Below are 20,484 nucleotides of genomic sequence, written 5' to 3'. Positions count from 1 at the left end.
ACCAGTGAGATTAGTAGTCTACCTTTTATATGTAGTTTTAATAAAATATAAGCCTCTTTTTTCAGTTTAGATTGGCTGTAAGGCTCAGTAGCAGTATGGAGGCTATGGGATAAACACGAGAACAGGAATTGAGTTGAACGGCAAGTCATTTGACCTCTTGGAATCTCTTTCTTTGTAAAATGGGCATACTACCTGCTTTGTGAGGATTTTGCATAGTTTTGTTTAACCATTTAATGATAATAGTGATTAATATTTGATCATAAATGATTCATGCTTATTATTTAAATAATAAACTACAAGGTTATTTATTTGTAACAGTTTAATGTTGATTGGATGTTATGCAGCATTCCTATAATAAAGAGACATATTGCTTTCAGCTTGCACAGAAGATGGGATTTCCAGCCAGTATTGTGGATTCTGCAGCAGAAAACATGATCAAGCTTTATGACCTTTTTCTGAAATACGATGCAACCATGGTAGAAATAAATCCAATGGTAGAGGATTCAGATGGAGCTGGTAAAGTATCTTCTTTCATCAAACATTGATTATCTGTTTAGCCCCTATCATATGCTTCACTGAGGAATTGAACTCATAAGGAAGTGAACTCATTCCTATGTAGAAACTTGTTTTTATAATGAAAAGAGTGAATATGAACGTTTGAAAAGAGTGAACGTGAACAAAGAGACACATTAAACAAACACTTTATATATTTACACACAGAGGGATTAAAGCTGTACTGTATGCCAGCTAACAGTCACATGTGGCAGTTAAAATGAAATGATATAAGATTAAAATATTTCTCAGTTGCACTAGTTAAATTTCAGGTGCTCTGTAGCCCCATGTGGTTAGTGCATTAACACACATACAGAACAGTTTCATTCTTGGAAAAAGTTCTGCTGGGCAGTGTTGGATTAGAGTATTTAGCGCTGTAGTGGATAGTTATCAGTTCAGTTCAGTTCAGTCGCTCAGTCGTGTCCAACTCTTGGCAACCCCATGAATTGCAGCATGCCAGGCCTCCCTGTCCATCACCAACTCCTGGAGTTTACTCAGACTCACGTCCATCGAGTAAGTGATGCCATCCAGCCATCTCATCCTCGGTCGTCCCCTTCTCCTCCTGCCCCCAATCCCTCCCAGCATCAGAGTCTTTTCCAATGAGTCAACTCTTCGCATGAAGTGGCCAAAGTACTGGAATTTCAGCTTTAGCATCATTCCTTCCAAAGAAATCCCAGGGCCGATCTCCTTCAGAGTGGACTGGTTGGATCTCCTTGCAGTCCAAGGGACTCTCAAGAGTCTTCTCCAACACCACAGTTCAAAAGCATCAATTCTTTGGCGCTCAGCCTTCTTCACCGTCCAACTCTCACATCCATACATGACCACAGGAAAAACCATAGCCTTGACTAGACGGACCTTCGTTGGCAAAGTAATGTCTCTGCTTTTGAATATACTCTCTAGGTTGGTCATAACTTTTCTTCCAAGGAGTAAGCGTCTTTTAATTTCATGACTGCAGTCACCATCTGCAGTGATTTTGGAGCCCCCCAAAAATAAAGTCTGACACTGTTTCTACTGTTTCCTCATCTATTTCCCATGAAGTGGATAGTTATAGTTTGGGGTAATTAGCCATTTTAATCTCCCCAGGTTTCAGACTTTAGAGACATGATTCTTTTTGTACAAAGAGTATATTTTGATACTGGAATCCTTTTAATATTAGGGAAAAAAGATTAGCTTATCACTTTGACAGCTTTCCTTTTATATGTGTTTAAAAGGTAAGTCAGATTTTGAATTATCATCCCTTCCCTGTATAGATATTCTAAAAATATAAGCTGCTTTATTGTAGCCTAAGTTTTTCTTGATATTTCATGTTAATTGCTTCTCTTGCTGTGATTTGTTAGATTTTATTTCACATTGCTTTGGATATTTCTAATCCCCTTAAGCATTTGTAGAACTCTTTCACTTTTGTACTTCTAATGAGTTCTGCTTATTATTGTAGAAATCAATTTTTAGGTGGTCATTTATAAGGTTGTATAAAGACAAAGGAGTAAATTCTCTTGTGATTATAGAGGTAGTTTATAAAACTAAAATTAGTTAAACTTTTTAAAGAGTGAGGGCTGATACACATTTTAAAAATGAAATTTTAATAATTTGTGTAGGAGAATCTGTATAAAACTTTTTTTTCCCTTTTTTTTTTAGGGAGGCAGTTCTTAACCTATTTATTCTTTTAGATTGGCATTACTTAACCCATTGTGGGTCAAAGACAAATTTTAAGAAATGCAGTGAAAATTGTATGAAAGCGAGTAACACTCACCAAGGAATTGAGCCAGTGTTCCCATGGGTGCGTGTGCATATGCACTGTAGAAGTCTAAACTTTCATGTGGTTTAGAACTTCTCAGATTCCTTAAAGCCTTTAGTCCTGCATTTGGTACTTGGATGTCAAATTACTAATTCCTATTGTTAGGCAACCTTTTCTTCATGTTTCAAAACCAATCATGCTGGAATTTTATTGGAATTATATCATCCCTATAAATTGTTGGGGGAAAATTGACATCTTTCTAGAAGTCAGGTTTTCCAACTAGAAATACAGTTTTTTTCCATTTATATTTTTTAAAATAACACATCTTTTGGAAGTTATTTCTTTTTAGATTTATTTGTAGAAATATATTTTTTGTTGCTATTTTGAATAGGATTTTTTTCTGCCATTGTATTTTCTTACTGTTTATTGCTTCTATACAGAGACTTTTGATTTTGTTCTTCATTTGTTGATTTTAATTCTGTCATTTTATTTGTTTTCCTTAGTCTGTGAAAAATATCTCTACTGTGTTTCAGCTTGTCTTCCATGTTTTGGTTTGTTTTCAGTTTCTTCTTTCATAGTATATAGTTTTGAATTTTGACCGTACAAAAGAGACACTTTAAGTATAATTGAGTTTCCTACAGTAAAGTTTTTTCTTTTTTAAAAATATTTTCCCTCTATAAACAAAAACATAGCAAATACTTTGTGCCAGGCACTGTTGTAAGAGCTTTTCAAATATAGACCCTGTAGTTCATTAGATGTTTATAACAGTTCTGGCAAGGTAGGTGCTATTACTATCCTTACTTTATAGGGCAGGAAACTGAGTTATCAAGAGGTTTAAGTGACTTATCCAGGGACACATGGCTAATTGTAGAGCTGGACTGCCGGGGGCCAGCCCCGGTGGATCCAGGGAATTCGAAGCGGGGACGGCGTTGGTGAGGAAAGACTTATTTATTTATTAATATAAGATTAGATTAGGAAGAAATAGTATAGTAGGAAAATTAAGTGGAGAAAAGAGGCTGATTAACTTGGTTTACGTGGAAAACCAATAAAGTTCCAGACAAGGAACTTGCACCATCTACGTTAGGCTGCTGGCACCCGTTTGAATATTGGAGGGTGCCCTGCCTTGGGCTCTCTCTATTACGGATCTTAAAAGCCAGGACAAGCAAGTAGACATGGTGAGCCTCCATGCCCCAGATGGGAATTCAGCCTGAAATTAGAGTAAAGAGGAGACACGGGGAAAACCAGTCCTTCCAATGACTGCCCCCCCCCATTGTCCTTCAAGGCCTTTTATACTTTTGATTATACATAGAGATCAATGGGTAATACAAAATTATGTAGCATTAGCAGCCCAGACTCTTTCTGTATATCTTTTTGTATACAAAAGGTCTCAGGTGATTTACATTATCTTCTGGCCGAGAAGCTTGCTAACAGTTTTTGGCTCTCTTCCTTAATGAATGTTAATTTCATTTCCCCTGAAGTGTTTTTCTTTAATCTGAATCTCCTTAAAGCACTAAAGTTACATCTCTATAGAATAAAGGCGCAGTGGGTTATAACAAAGAAGGTACTTAACTCAAAGATCTAATGTTGCTACTTGTTTTTTCTATATACCAACTATATCAACAAGTAAAAGATATGAAAATTTGGCAGCAAGTATTGGCTCAACAAATGAAACCTTTAATCAGTCCTATTCTAATGATTTTGACTCCTCGGAAGCCCCTACATTCCTAGGATGTTTTAAGCTTCCTGTGCCTCCTGCAGTCAGGAGGCCTCAAACAATCACATGTGCAGCTGTGAGTCCTGCAGGCAGGCTAAAAAGCCATCAGAGGGGTTTTTGGATTGAAACACCCTTTCAAATGCAGAAGACTAAAGCCTTGAGATGACTTTTTCCAGGCAGGCATATTCTTAGTTTTTGGGTTACACGCTCAGGAAATACCAGGGGGAAAACCTGAGATCTGACTCGACCTTGCCCATCAGATCTCTGCCGCATGACCTTGTCACAGGTGGGATTCCTCACGCTGGCTCCCGGCACTGGACTGTGAATCCAAATAGTCCACTGCAGAATTTGTACTCTTATATATGACACAGTTGTATGACAGGGATATTTTGGGTAGAGAGTAGTCTATCAGCAGTATTGGAATAGTAAGGGATTAGCTGTTGGGGTAATCTTTTAGGCTGGGACTTCCCCGGTGGCTCAGTGGTAAAGAATCTGCCTACCAATACGGGAGAATATGTGTGCTGTGTGCTGAGTCCAATTCTTTGTGACCCCATGGACTGTAGACCCCCACCAGGCTCTCCTGTCCATGATTTCCCAGGCAAGAATACTGGAGTGGGTTGCCATTTCCTTCTCCAGGGGATCTTCTTGACCAAGGGATTGAACCCAGATCTCCTGAGTCTCCTGCATTGGCAGGCAGATTTTTTACCACTGAGCCAGGAGGTCAGGTTCAGTTCCTGGGTGAGAAAGATTCCCTGGAGAAGGAAATGGCAATACACTCCAGTATTCTTGCCTGGGAAATTACATGGACAGAGGGGCCTGACAGGCTAAAATACATGGGGTTGCATGACCTTTTGACTAAACAACAGCAGTCTTTTAGGCTAAGAAGCTTAGTAGTAGTCCAAACAGAAAGTAACAGAGGCAGTGGGAATGGAGGGAAGGGTTTATTTTACAGACGAGTTCAAGCTCAGGCTCTGTTAACACATCTACATTTCTCACAGTACCTTCTTTTATGTATTTTGAATGGAGGCTTCAGATCAGTGTACTCTGGGTAGTTCTAAACATCTACAGATTGATATGTTTTATTTATGAGGTACATACTGAGTTTTGAAAGTAATATTTTAAAAAATAGGAAATAAAGATATTTATCTCCTTTTGTTCTAAGCTACCATATGACAAGGTAGTATATACATTTGGGGAAATTATCATAGTATTCCTTAAAATAGTAGTTTAAGGACATTTTGAATGACTAAAATTGGAATTATTTCCTTTGTGCACAGTTCTTTTGGAACATATCTGCTGCATAGAATTGAAGTATACCTGTTAATTTGTACTGGTTTAATTGTTTGAATAATTTTAAGATGCAAGCTTGTAGACTGTAGACTTACTTTCCTAGCAATGCTCTGAAAGCATAGGGTAATACAAAAATATACATATGTATTTGAATAGAATTGCTTAAATAGCTTGACATATTATTGCTATCATTGGGGTTTCTGAGAGATCTTCCAGTGACTACCCGTCTTCCCTGCCTGAGTTCTAATTAAAATGGATCTGACAGCTAAATTACAATTAGACAGACTTAATAAATCTATTTACATATGAGGCTTTAACAGGGCAGTCCTTTCAGGGATAGGCTATGCCTTGGAAATAGCAGTCGGAAATGCTTGTTCCCTGTGGGAAGCTTACTCCCAAAAGGAAGAAAAATTGAGCTAAATTATGCATGTCTGGTTTTATAATATATAAATTAACTAGACAGTTAATTTACTTCCCTTCCTCTGGGAAGAAGTAAGTAAACAGACAGTGACGAGACAGATGTTACACTAAGTGAGCCCTTTGGATGTGAAAGGAAACATCCAGAGTGGGGGATTTGCTCACCTGCTCCCAAACATTCCACAGTATTTTCTTTACCCACTGAGCTCAGCTGTCAAGCCTGTGGTCTATCAGCGTGGATGTGGAAATTTTGAGGGAGAGAGATTAGCTGTCTGTTTGCAGTCTTGTTCTGATTTTGAGGCTGTCATTCCAGTCCCAGCCATTGTTCCTTTGGATGTTATGGGCTCCCCTGTAGGTAATTTGAATTTTTACCCCCAGAAATTTCCAAAATGGGTCAAAACAGTATACCAGTGTCAGCCGTTTAAGAAGGTGTTAGGCTTAATTCTGGAAATTCACTCTTTTCTGTTTCTGATTCCAGATTATGTCCAGTCATCTATTGGAGTATCAGAAGTTCATGGGTGAGATTAGATTATATAGCATTAAAATTCCCTGAAATACTTTGATAGTAAACTGCATAAAGACACACCTGAGACATAAAGGCACAAATGTGACAAAGTCCAGAGGACCTAGAGAACTGAAGTCCCAAGTCAGATTCTTTTATCTGAGTTAGAAAATCAAAGAAATTAATGTTCTTACTAATTTCTTGACTATTTTCATTGAACAAGAGGTTGTGAATTCTAGATACAGTTTAAATTCTTTCAGCCAGGGCAGTTTGGATTTTTTTTTTTTTTTTCCATAGGAATAGGTTGAGTTTCTCTGTAGTCTCAGAAGTTGCATTATTTGAATTTGAGATCTCTTATGGACCTCAATTCTAATGGTGTACGAAAGGTCAATAATACATATAAGTTTATCACAGCTTTGACCCTCCGTTACCAAGTTTGGGAAAAAAAAAAAAACCCAAACCCAGGCCATTCCCACTGCCAGGAACAGTGATATCAGGCACAGTTATTTCTCAGAACCATGTACTTCGTTTTATGAAGGGTCATGGCAGAAACTCAGGCTTCCCTGGTGGCTCAGACAGTAAAGAATCTGCCTGTAATGTGGAGAGACCTGGGTTCAATCCCTGGGTTGGGAAGATTCCCTGAAGGAGGGCATGGCACCCCTCTCTGGTATTCATGCTTGGAAAATCCACATGGACAAAGGAACCTGGTGGGCTACATACAGTCCATGGGGTTGCAAAGAGTGGACATGACTAAGTGACTAAGCACAGCACAGCACATGGCAGGAACTCAGTGAAAGCTGAATAAAGGAGAGTGGATTGACTTTAGTCTTACCAGGATGCCGAGGGATTATTTTACCTGGGGACTTTAAATCAGTTGAGAGAAATCTTTAAGCAGGAAATTAATTTTGGCCTAGTGATTTTGGCAATTAATTTGGTATTTGTGATTTATAGGGGTGAAAAACCATATGTACATCTCTTAAAAGCTTTCCCTTTTTCGAACACTATGAATTGAGCGTGGGCTCTGTTTGCTGCTATTACACATACCCTTGCTTAGTTAGCAGAGTTGTCAGTGGCTGGTTCTACTGACTGTTACAGAGCTCAGGCGTAGGAAATGTGCTTCCTAGGTATTTCACCCCAGGTTGTTTTTATTGGAGAATCACCCTCAACTTAGTGAACCTGTCTTGATCTTCTTGAGTCTGTATGCTTTGGAGGCCTACTAAGGATTCGTTCCTTGGTAATGTAATCCATGTAATCCTCATTAAAAAAAAATAGATACACAGTTAATCATTGAAAAACATGTGTTTGAACTGAGAGGGTCCACTTGTATACAGATTTTTTTTCCTAGTAACTGTACAACAGTACTACACAGTCTGTAGTTGGTTGAATCTGTTTATGCAAAGCTACAGATATGGAGGGCTGTCTATAAAGTTACATGCAGATTTTTGGGGGGACGTATCTTGAGCACTTTTTTTGTTTACTGAAATATTCTTCTAAAACATTTACTTTAATGTTTGTAATCCTGTCATATATAGATATGCCACAATTTATAAATTTGTAAGTGATTATGAAAATACAAGGGATCTGAAGCATATGAGAAAAATACATATTATCATTCACCAGTGATTTCACATCTTGTACTTTTCAGTTTAGATTTTCAATATGGTTCGTTTCATAGTTTTATTTTCTGCTGATATTTCTTATCTAGTGCTTTATTATGAACATATTATCCTTTAAGTCATTTTAAACATGTTTAAAAAAGCCGTTTCACAGTTCTCTGATAATTTAAAATTTGAGTCATCTTGGGTTTTATTTCTTTTGACTGCTTTTCCTTTTTACCATTGGTTACATTTTCCTGTTTCTTAAGAGATGTAGTAATTTTTATACTGGACATTTTGGGAGGCTGAATTCTGTCTTCTTCCTCTGAAAGAATGGTTGGCTTTTGTTGTTGTTAGTTAACGTGGCTGACTCCAAACTTTGTCTCTTGTTTTGGGCAGCAGCTGAAACTGCTTGGTTCTTTTCACCTCTGTCCATTCAGGAGTAAGGAGAATGTTTTAGTTAGGTTGGAGCAAGGAAGGGATAAAATACTGAAAGATGAAGTCAGAGAATTAGCCTTCATAAGGACCATTTTGGTAGAGCGCTGCAGGTAAAAGCTTGATTAGAGTGAATTTAAGAGAGAATGGCAGGAGGAAAACTTGGTGCAGTGAGTTAAACACAGGTATTGGCTGATAATAAGTATTTCAGGCTTTGTGGGCCGTGTATAGTCTCAGTTGCTACTGTTTTTCTCCTTCTTCCTGTACCCTTTGTTTTTTCTTCTTGATAACCTTTTATTCATAAAAGTGTAAAAACCCTTTGTTAGCTCACAGGCCATTAAAAAACCAGCACAGGCTGATTCTGGCCCATGGGCCATAGTTTGCTGACCCCAGATTTAAACAGATAACTTTTTCTGTGAATAATGCTGTGTAGGAAGAGGAGAGTAAGCGGGGAGGTAGTGGGCAAAAGAGTTTCTTCTTTCTTTTTATTAGGTGGGGGAAAGGATAGCCTTTTTTGCAAGCCAGTTTAATTTAGCCCATGGAAAAGTGGAGTGAAATTTATGGTGCTGGAAAAGCAGAATTGCTGTGACAGTGCCCTTGAGTTTGGGACCCAGAACCCAAGCAATGGAATTAGCTAGGAGCATGGACTGTTATTTCTTGGTAATTAAAAAGAACATTAAATGCTTCTGAGGTTTTTCTTTCTTCCTTATCTGTTGCTTAGGACAGATGTAGAAGCAGTAACTTTGATGGGACAGTTTTAAATTCTCACATATTCTTATTCAGGAGATAGTTTGAATCAGTTGTGAACATGAGTTGAAAAACTTTAAGTAACAAAATGTGTTTTTCCCCTAAAGTAAAAAAACATTTGATTATTGTATAGTTTTTTTTTTTTTTCTATCTTGAAATTAAAATCGCTTTCTTTTTTTCCTTTAAAGTGCTGTGTATGGATGCAAAGATCAATTTTGATGCTAATTCAGCTTACCGACAGAAGAAAATCTTTGACCTGCAGGACTGGACCCAGGAAGATGAAAGGGACAAAGATGCAGCTAAAGCAGATCTCAACTACATTGGCCTTGACGGAAATATAGGCTGTCTCGGTACCACGTGTTCTTATGTTAGAGGTGGATCGGTTAATCTTATTTTCTTTATGTTTGTCGCTTACACAAATCATTTTCCTCTCTTGATAGTGAATGGTGCTGGTTTGGCTATGGCTACAATGGATATAATAAAACTCCATGGAGGGACTCCAGCTAACTTTCTGGATGTTGGTGGTGGTGCCACAGTCCATCAAGTAACAGAAGCGTTTAAACTTATTACTTCAGATAAAAAGGTAAGGGCAGAACCTGTGTTTTAGATTTGAATGGTAAGAAGTAACTTGATTAATTAGTAGAGTACATAGTTTTACTTGTTGAGCATACATAGGTCATTAATAAATATTTGTTATTGATGGTGCTGTGTATTTTTTCTTGGTGTTAGATTCTAGAATTGTTTAATAAAATTTTTCATTTTATTGCTCTTTCCCTTTGAGTCTATGGACTTATTTGCCATATTCAACTTTATAAAGAGCATTAAACTAAAATGAGATACAAAATGTGCTTTGTTTCTTTTGTTTTATAATTATTCTTTTTAAAATAAATTTTATTGGAACAATATTCCTATAGCTTCCTTTGGCAAAAACTCTAAAAGCAGAGCATTATTTAATTACCTAACTGTTGACTACTTGTCTGAGCCACCAGGGAATCCCAATAATGTGAACTAGAGTTCTTATTATATTTCCAAGCATGGCTTTTTAGGCCTGTGTACAAGAATGGAGAGAAGCACATGAAGAGTTACTGTGCTGGGGCATTGGAGTTGGAAGCAGGCCCGGAGCCCGGGGTGACAACGTGGATAGCATTGAAGTAGCTGTTTACATATGTCCCTTTGTATTGGACACTGGGCTTGGATTTAGGAACACATGGTTTTTTCCTTCAAGGCCTTTTGCAGTGTGTTGAGGCTGATGAATTGAATGTAGTGCTATAGAAGAACAGAAGACAGAGCTGATAAACTCGGAGAATCAGGGTGGCCTGACTATGTGATCATGAAAGAATGCTGACCCAAATGAGCCCTGAGGTTTGGATGTAGCCTGTATTCAAGAGTGGCCACATTGTTGAGTGCTTTGGGGGACGTGGTGTTTGTGGAAAGTTGGTAGAGTTGATGGGGAAGAATGAAGAGAAATTGTGAGGACTAAGCTGGAGATCTTTCACATAACGTTGTCTTACCACGTGGCCTGGACTAATGGCTTTGCTTAATAGGAAGCAAGTAAACGGAATCGGGAGGTCTTGTTAATATGGAACTGCTGCTGCTGCTGCTGCTAAGTCACTTCTGTCGTGTCTGACTCTGTAGACCCCATAGACCAGGCTCCCCCGTCCCTGGGATTCTCCAGGCAAGAACACTGGAGTGGGTTACCATTTCCTTCTCCAATGCATGAAAGTGAAAAGTGAAAGGGAAGTCGCTCAGTCGTGTCCCATTATTAGCGACCCCATGGACTGCAGCCCACCAGGCTCCTCTGTCCATGGGATTTTCCAGGCAAGAGTACTGGAGTGGGGTGCCAGTGCCTTCTCCATAATATGGAACAGGAGAGAAGAAACTGTGAACTAGGTGTTGAAATTACCCAAGGAGGGGAAGGAAATTTTGGTGGGTGGTCGACTGCCAGACTTCAGTGAGGAGAGCTGCACGCAGACAGTATGGCTGTTTGGTCTGAAAATGTTTCTGTGGGGTTAACTTCTATAAGGCACAGGTAGGGCTTTCCCAGTGGCTCAGCGGTAAAGAATCTGCCTGTGATGCAGAAGACACAGGAGATGCAGGTTCAGTCTCTGGGTGGGGAAGATGCCCTGGAGGAGGGCACGGTAGCCCACTCCAGTATTCTTGTCTGGAGAATCCTATGGACAGAGGAGCTGGTGGCCTGTAGGCCTAGAGTCGCAGAGAGTCAGACATGACCGAAGTGACTGAGCACACACACAAGGCTCAGATATGAGTGTGTTCCTGAGAAGGAAGGGAAAAGAGTCATTCCTTTAAAATTTTAACCTCCCAAAACATTTTATTGACAGGTACTGTCTATTTTGGTCAACATTTTTGGAGGAATCATGCGGTGTGATGTTATTGCACAGGGTATAGTCATGGCAGTAAAGGATTTGGAAATTAAAATACCTATTGTGGTACGGTTACAAGGTGAGTGTAAAAGGTATCTTGTAATTGTTTCACTAACTCTAAAAGTTCATAATTAAACTTTTATTTAAACTTTTAAAAGTTCATTATTAAAAGTTCATAATTCCAAGGAGTTTAGTTCATTTAAATTTAGTTTTAAATAGCTGTATTTTTACAGTATACTAACACATATATATGGACTTTAGAAGGATGGTAATGATGACCCTGTATGCGAGACAGCAAAAGAGACACAGATGTGTAGAGCAGACTTTTGGACTCTTGAGGGAGAGGGAGAGGGTGGGATGATTTGGGAGAATGGCACTGAAACATGTATACTATCATGTAAGAAATGAATCGCCAGGCTATGTCTGATGCAGGATACAGGATGCTTGGGGCTGGTGCACGGGGATGATCCAGAGAGATGATATGGGGTAGGAGGTGGGAGGGGTGTTCATGTTTGGGAACTCATGTACACCCGTGGCGGATTCATGTCAATGTATGGCAAAACCAATACAGTATTGAAAAGTAAAATAAAGTAAAAAAAAAAACAAAGTCAGCCCTACAGTTGAAGCTATTAAAAAAAAAAAAAAAGCTGTATTTCTAAAATAAGAGTGTATAATAGAGACTTTTTAAAATGTGAGTTTAAAAAAATCTAACATTGGGACAAAATTTTTGATAGTTTTGTTTGGTATAAGTTGATACATTATTTGCTATGCGTTGTCTTGAGTTCTGACTTGTCTGAATTACCATTAATGTGATAAGGCAAAGTATTTTACAAGATGGCTCTAGGTTTTTACAGTATTTTCTTTGGTTTAGAAGCATTTGTATTAAATGACAGAAGTTGGTTGAAATTTTATATTTGCAGTATATTGTGACAAACATTTTAAATGATTTTGTGTATGTATTTAAAGGATCTTTATATTTGCATAAATCATTTCCAGGTACACGAGTTGATGATGCTAAGGCACTGATAGCGGACAGTGGACTTAAAATTCTTGCTTGTGATGACTTGGACGAAGCTGCTAAAATGGTAAACGGGTTATGTTGATCTAAGGAAAAATTTGCAGTGTCTGAAAGGTTTACAGGCACTTAGATTCTAAAGTGAACAGCTAATACTGCTAATAATTAATGTTTCACTTAAATACTAGGAATATTGAATCCCATATACCTTTCATATCCCATATCCCAACATCTTAAACAGTTACCAACTCATGCCCAACCTTGTCTCATCTAATTTTTACCTACTTCCTTCCATTGCCCATGATTATTTTGAAGCAAATCCCAAACACTATATCATTTCATACATACCATCATGTACCCATAAAAGATAAAAGTATTGATGATATAAAGGAATTATTGTTATTTCAGGTGGGATAGTGGTATTATGTTTATATTTTATAAAAAAGAATCGAGTCAGTGTTGAAACATCTCTGATTTTCTTAAATATATTTTGCCTATGATCTTTGTTAGATTTAGGATCAAAATAAATCTATGCTTGGTTAATATATCACTAAATTTCTCCTTATAGATTCCCCCTTGCCCACCCCCACCCCCCTTTTTAAGTTTATTTGTTGCAAACAAAACAGGGTGATGGGCTAGTAGTGTCTCCTATAGTCTGGATTTTAATGATTGTATCTATGGGGTGTCATTTAACAATTTATTGACCAGAGTTGTATTAATACATTGTTACCTGAACACTATTCACTGGAATGTTTCAGTATTAACTTACATAATATATCACTGGCCACAGGCGTTCAGTTCAGTTGTTCAGTCGTGTCCAACTCTTTGCGACCCCATGAATCACATCACTCTAGGCCTCCCTGTCCATCACCAACTCTTGGAGTTCACGCAAACTCATGTCCATCAGGTCGGTGATGCCATCAAGCCATCTCATCCTCTGTCGTCCCCTTCTCCTTCTGCCCCCAATCCCTCCCAGCATCAGAGTCTTTTCCAATGAGTCAACTCTTCGCATGAGGTGGCCAAAGTACTGGAGTTTCAGCTTTAGCATCATTCCTTCCAAAGAAATCCCAGGGTTGATCTCCTTCAGAATGGACTGGTTGGATCTCCTTGCAGTCCAAGGGACTCTCAAGAGTCTTCTCCAACACCACAGTTCAAAAGCATCAATTCTTTGGCACTTAGCCTTCTTCACAGTCCAACTCTCACATCCATACATGACCACTGGAGAACCCATAGCCTTGACTAGATGGACCTTAGTTGGCAAAGTAATGTCTCTGCTTTTGAATATGCTATCTAGGTTGGTCCTAACTTTCCTTCCAAGGAGTAAGCGTCTTTTAATTTCATGGCTGCAATCACCATCTGCAGAGATTTTGAAGCCCAAAAAAATAAAGTCTGACACAGGCGTTAGTTTCTGCAAAAAATCCCCTGGTCAGTAATGCGTTAACATGTTCCTTTGCTCCTATACTTCCTGTAAACTGGTAGTTCAGTCTATAGGCTTGATCTATATGTATTTGATTTTGAGGAGTGGGAAGCAAGAATATTTTATTGTTCATTTTGTGTAATTACATAAAGAGGTATATAAATGTCAAGTAATTTCTCAGATAATACTAGAAGTCCTTGACACTCAGATGCAACATTTTATGCAAAAGTGGTGATTTTTCTAATTCTGTAATTATTTATTATATGGGATACATATAAAAAGTGAAACTTTCTTGTATCAGTTATTTTATTGTCATGGTGCCCATTTTGCCTAGAAAAGGCAGGATACTTACTTGATTCTTTGCTTTTATTGATAAGTAAATTTTAAATGATTTTGTGTAGATATTTAAAACGTCTTTAAATTTGCATAAATCATTTCAGGTACATGAGTTGATGATGCTAAGGCACTGATGGTATCAGTGCCTCCAGTATGGCCTATGACAGTAGCACAGGCTTTTTTGTTTCTTAGTCTTTGTTTTTAGGTGTGTGTACATATACACAATGTATGCACATCCTATTTTGAACTCACAGATTTAAATGTTTGATGTGGTTCAGTCCATTTTAGTTATTTTTTCTGATTTTTAGATCATCCCATCTGTGGTCAGTGAGAACCTCTTCCCATTGACTCCTCAACATGTCCTATGTTATGCTTTCTGGTGTAATGAGATGTTTCAGGGTCATTTTTACATTTCTTGCTGCTGACCTGAAATCAGCCAAATGGTGTTTAGATATCACAATTTAAACCTTAAAGGTACCTATAACTTTTGGATTGTTTGTGGTTTCTAGATTTTAAGTTACAAGTCTAGGAAAATACGTATTTTTTAAAGAGAGAAATACATGAGCGCGTACTGATATTTCCAAATCGAGGAGTACAGTTTTTTTTTTTTTCTTTCTTATCTGATATGTTTCTTTTTTTTTTCCCCATTCCATGCTAACATAAATATTCATTGCTTTGTCCCTCAATACAAACAGAACAGTTTTAGAATAATAATACCAACAATATGTCTACTGAAAGTAGAGTAGTAGATTTGTGTCCACAGTTCTTTTTGTCCTTTGAAGTATTTCCCCAAATTTGCTGGATTCTAAAATTCCTGTGAAATAGTTCTTTGTTTTATCCCACTCTGATGCAGTTTCATTTATTTATTTTAAAGTAATTGCTTAATTTTTTTTGTTGTAAATATTTGCATGGTTCCAGAGTCAAACTATAAAACAAGATACATTCAGAGAAGCTAGCCTTTATACCTATTACTGTTTCTTCCTTCCCCATAGGTAGTCAGTTTTTTTAATTAGAATTTCTTAGTTCATCTTTTCACTTTCTTTAAAAACACAAATACTGTATGTATGTATGTACATATATCTCTCCACTTTCCCACATTACATCATAGTAACATGTATTTTACCTCATTTCTTTTATTTAACACTATATCTTGGTGAATACTCTGTAGTGGAAACAGAGGTGTTTGTAAATGCGAACTTTTGACTTTTTATCTGAAGTTCATAGACAGTTCATTGTGAACTTATACACAATCCTGAGTTTAAATTAAGATTTTGAGTAAGGGTATGGTAGGGAGAAAGTGTTTCAGAAAGCCTGTTTTGACACTGAGATGTGGGATCAGTTGCTGAAGGAAAGAGTGAGGGATAGTAGGAGTCTGGCTAGTTCAGTAATTAGATGTGAGGTGAAGGGAATGAATAGGTTAGAACTTTTCTCTGAAAATATACTTGTTTGCAGTGAGAGCCTGAATTAGGAAGAGCTTTTTGAACATGGAGAGAAAGGATAAGAATCAGTAGGAGCTTGATCAAATAGACCGTGGAAGATAAAAGTGAACAGTTGATTTAAGTTGTGTCTGTAGTGTTTTTCTAGTAGGAGGTTATGGAAGTCATGACAGTATTAATAATATGATGATAATATTAGCAATTGCTGCCATTTATAATTTATTATGCATGCAATGCTAAGCCTTTTTTTCCCCTTCCACTATTACCTGACTTAATATGTTTGCTGATATAATATCCACTTTTATAGATGAAGAAACAAAAGCTCAGTACATTAATCTTATTCAGGATTACATGTTAGAAGCATCAGAGTGGGATCTGAACTCAGGGTGTCTAAAACCTTCTCTTAACTATTCTGCTGGAGGGGAGAGAAGCTAAATTTGTTGTTTGGTTTTAGATATGTTTAATTTGTATATTTTGTATGGTACCAGCTGAATATTCTCAGATAGATTTATAGAGAGAACATTGGAATTCAGGTTGATAATTGTTAACTTACTGACAGAAAGTAAAATAGTAACTTCTAGATTCAAGTTCCTATCCCAACATTCTAGGATTATATACATATTTTTAAAATCAGCTTTTATTTATTTATGGCCATGCTATGTGGCTTGCAGGATCTTAGTTCTCTGACCAGAAATTGAACTTGGGCCCTGGCAGTGAAAGCTCTAAGTCCTAACCACTGGACCACCAGGGAATTCCCCAAACTTTTATTTAGATGTGCTTTGCGTTGTGTAGTATCCAGCTAAGACAGTTACTATTTCTGTCATCAAAGATAGTTAAGGGCTGCTGCTGCTGCTGCTCCTAAGTCACTTCAGTCGTGTCTGATTCTGTGCGACCCCATAGACGGCAGCCCACCAGACTCCCCCATCCTTGGGATTCTCCAGGCAAGAACACTGGAGTGGGTTGCCATTTCCTTCTCCAGTGCATGAAAGTGAAAACTGAAAGTGAAGTCGCTCAGTCGTGTCCAACTCTTCGTGACCCCATGGACTGCAGCCTGCCAGGCTCCTCCATCCCTGGGATTTTCCAGGCAAGAGTACTGGAGTGGGGTGCCATCGCCTTCTCTGATAGTTAAGGGCAACAGATGTAAATGACATTTCTCCAAAGAAGACATACAGATTGATGGCTAACATGCACATGAAAAAATGCTCAACATTGCTAATTATTAGAGAAATGCAAAACTACATTGAGGTATTACCTCACACCAGTCAGAATGACCATCACTAAAAAGTCTATGAATAAATGTTGAAGAAGGTGTGGAGAGAAGGGAAATGTCCTATAGTTTTTTGGTGGGAATGTAAATTGGTGAAATCACTATGAAAAACAGTATGGAGGTTCCTCAAAAAACTAAAAATAGAACTACCATATGATTCAGCAATCCTATTCTTGGATATATCTGCAGAAAACTGTAATTGGAAAAGATAAATGCACCTCTATGTTCATAGCAGCAAATTTACAATAGCCAAGAGATGGAAGCAACCTAAATGTCCATCAACACATGAATGGATAAAGACGATGCAGTATATATACATACACATATATTCAATTGAATACTACTCAGCCATAAAAAAGGATGAAATAATGCCATTTGCAGCAACACGGATGGACCTAGAGATCATCATACTAAGTGAAGGAAGTCAGAGAAAGACAAATACCGTATGATACCACGTACATGTGGAGTTTAAAATATGTCACAAATGAACTTACAAAAGAGAAACAGACACAGATACAGAAAACAAGCATAGGGTTGCCGAAGGTGAAAGGGAGGGGGAGGGGAATAAATTAAGAGTTTGGGATTAACACATATCCACTATTATATATAAAATAGATAATCAGCAAGGACCTACTGTATAGCACAGGGAACTATATTCAGTATCTATAAGAGAAAAGAATCTGGAAAAGAATCTATCTGAATCACTTTGCTGTATACCTGAAACTAACACAACACTGTAAATCAACTAAACTTCAATTTAAAAAGAGGAAAAAAATAAAGATAGATGTAAATAGGGCAATGAAAAAGAGGTATATACATATATAAGATATGTATCTATTTAATACCTTCTGATTTAATATATGTGAATAAAATCTAGTGTGGGTTATAATATGCAGGTTATGAAGTGTTCGATTTGTCTGTCCTTCTAGGAGTGGCAAGGGCTTCCCATGTGGCACTAGTGGTAAAGAACCCTCCTGTCAGTGCAGGAGAGGTAAGAGACACGGGATCGATCCCTGGGTTGGGAAGATCCCTTGGAGGAGGGCACAGCAACCCACTCCAGTACTCTTGCTTGGAGAATCCCACAGATAGGGGAGCCTGGCAGACTGCAGTCCATAGGGTTGCAAACCATTGGACATGACTGAAGCAACCTAGCATGGATGCATGCCAGAGTGGCAAATGCTTCTGAGACTGTGAAGTAGTTTATAACAATATCAGAATAGCCCAGATGTTTTAAATGAAAAGGCTTGAAGATGCAGTTAATTTTGCATTGACCAATTGTTCTGATTCTATGTTTTTGTGAAAATAGAGACAAAGATTGTTTTCTTTTCCTTTCAGGTTGTGAAGCTCTCTGAGATAGTGACCTTAGCCAAGCAAGCCCAGGTGGATGTGAAATTTCAGTTGCCAATCTGATCTGAGAATCCAGTGGTCGACTGAGGATGTTAAATGTGTTATAATTGTTAAAAATACTGTGTTCTGTATTACTATTGTTCCTTTTCTCTTCAGTGTGTGCAGCTTTGTAATTACCACCTAGGCATAAAAACTAAAAGCGTTTGGTCCGTGTTTATTTCTGTTCGAAAGGGGCTGTTTGTATAAACACTGTGTAAGGCAGTTATCTAGTGTGGTCTGTTGCAGCTTTCTTTTTCACTTTTACAGAATATGCCAGTTTATTATTGCAGTATGCCAGTTTATTATTGTTGGGTACAGCATTCTTCATTGATAAGAGTCTTATGAATAAAATAAATATGAAGATAAAGCTTTATTCTTTAGTGTTAGAAATGTATTATATCTAATAAACTAGTTTCATTAGTAGAGCAATGTATTAAAACAATGTTTTATATAAGAAGTGTTTATCTTCAGCACCAAATACTTAACTAAGTATATCCGTCACTATTTATAAGCAGATCTTTCAAACACTCCCCAGAATATTCTTTTAAGTATTTCGGTGAAGTAACTTATGAATTGTTTGAACATTATTTTAATCATTACAAAACTCTTGATAACTGCTAGTCCTCATGATGATCCTGTGTTATTGAGAACCTGGAAGTTTGTATCAAATAAGGGTATATTTACTAAGGACTTGGCAGACAAAATTAACAATGTCAATATAAATTAATAAAGATCTCCCAATGTGATTTGGATTATTTTTTTTCCTTTTTAAGTAAACACAGTAAAAAGTGATGTGTTTATCATTGCACTAAATACCTCTGAGGAACTGATTCATAGATTGTGTACTAGGAATGATATTTGCATATAATAAAAATCTAAAGATATTTCACTTGAATTCCACTGTTTATACGTTTGCCATCTGGTACTCTTCTCCAGAAAAGCCTACACTGTCCTTTGTGTCCCAATTTGTATATATGTGTGTATGTAGATGTCCATCTTCATTGCATGAAACAGTTGATAATTTAACTATTAACAGGTTAAGTACCATGGGAGGAAATATCAGCCAAGGAGTAGACTATGTATGTAAACATACTGGTGAATTTGAGAACTTCTACCTGTTTCTTGAAATGTGATCACACACACACACATACACACACGAGAGGCAGCATAGCACAATGATTATGAGCACAGAATTTGAAAGTAAACTATCTGGTTTGAATCTTGCTTCCACTACTTACTAGCAGTATAAGCTGGTCAAGTTTCTAAATTTCAGTGTTCTTAGTTTCCTTAGCCCCTTTCTCATCCTTGCTAGAATTACTTAGTGGGGAGAGGGAGATAGAGGCAAAGGGGTAGGGGGGCAATTATATAGGGAGAACACATGAAATATACATGCATTCAAACCACCTATATCATATCTCTCTTCCCAGCCTGTACATTAAAAGACTAAATCAGAGCCATTGAACCGTCTAGAATTGTGATAAAGTTATAATTAAAAGTCCAAAGCCTTTAGCTTTTAATTAAATCATTCCAAAAAATGCCAGCCAGTGATTTGCTCAGAAAATACTGGCATTTGTTTTGGTTGGGTCTAGTCAGGAATTAGACAGCTTGGTATTTCAGAGAGGATGTAATACAGGCTCCTGGTAATACTAGATTTTTCTTATCTATTCTTGCATAATAGATTATCTCCAAACTAGTGATTTTCAAGTAACAAAATTTTAACCTCACAGTTTGTATGTGTCGGAAATTTGGAAGTAGTTTATCTGGGTGGTGGTCCTGGTGATACCCTGACTTGCAGGTTTGAGGACTGCTTCCACGATGGCCCCCACTTGTGGCTGTTGGCCTCCGTTTCTCCCCATGTCGGCCTGTCCTCAGGGCTGCTTGAGTGTCCTTGTGACAGGGCCGCTGGCCGCCTCCAGAGCATGTGATCCAAGGGAACAAGAAGGAAGTCGCCCTGCCTTTTGTGTTCTAACCTCAGATATTTGGGTTCTCATCTCATTGTCCCTTCTGTGACACACTACTAGAAACGAATCAGTAAGTCCAGAGATTTCCCTGGTGGTCCAGTGGCTAAGACTCCGAGCTTCCAATGCAGGGCGCTCCAGGTTCCATCCCTGGTCAGGGAACTAGATCCCACATGTCACAACCAACTTCTCATGCTGCACGCAACTAAAGATCTCGCATGTCGCAACAAAGATTAAAAGATTCCAGGTGCTGCAACTAAGACCCAGCACAGCTAAATAAATAAATATGTATTTTTAAAAA

At 37.8% G+C, this 20,484-nt stretch overlaps 1 protein-coding gene across 1 annotated transcript in view; it reads left to right on the top strand.

Moving 5' to 3' along the window:
* SUCLA2 (succinate-CoA ligase ADP-forming subunit beta) overlaps nucleotides 1–19,114 on the top strand; it is a 58,610-nt gene extending 39,496 nt beyond the window's left edge. Inside the window, exons 6-11 of the mRNA XM_040266911.1 lie at nucleotides 378–516; nucleotides 9,176–9,337; nucleotides 9,428–9,570; nucleotides 11,327–11,447; nucleotides 12,365–12,453; nucleotides 18,175–19,114. Coding sequence (XP_040122845.1) covers nucleotides 378–516; nucleotides 9,176–9,337; nucleotides 9,428–9,570; nucleotides 11,327–11,447; nucleotides 12,365–12,453; nucleotides 18,175–18,249 — 729 coding nt within the window. The 3' untranslated portion in view covers nucleotides 18,250–19,114. The remainder of the gene's footprint in view (nucleotides 1–377; nucleotides 517–9,175; nucleotides 9,338–9,427; nucleotides 9,571–11,326; nucleotides 11,448–12,364; nucleotides 12,454–18,174) is intronic.
* Nucleotides 19,115–20,484: the final 1,370 nt, after the last annotated feature.

The sequence above is a fragment of the Oryx dammah genome, unplaced genomic scaffold (assembly GCF_014754425.2).
Source record: "Oryx dammah isolate SB20612 unplaced genomic scaffold, SCBI_Odam_1.1 HiC_scaffold_24, whole genome shotgun sequence".
In the NCBI taxonomy this organism is placed as follows: domain Eukaryota; kingdom Metazoa; phylum Chordata; class Mammalia; order Artiodactyla; family Bovidae; genus Oryx; species Oryx dammah.
The sequence above is the reverse complement of the archived record's forward strand: the minus strand, read 5'-3'. Positions and strand labels throughout refer to the sequence as shown.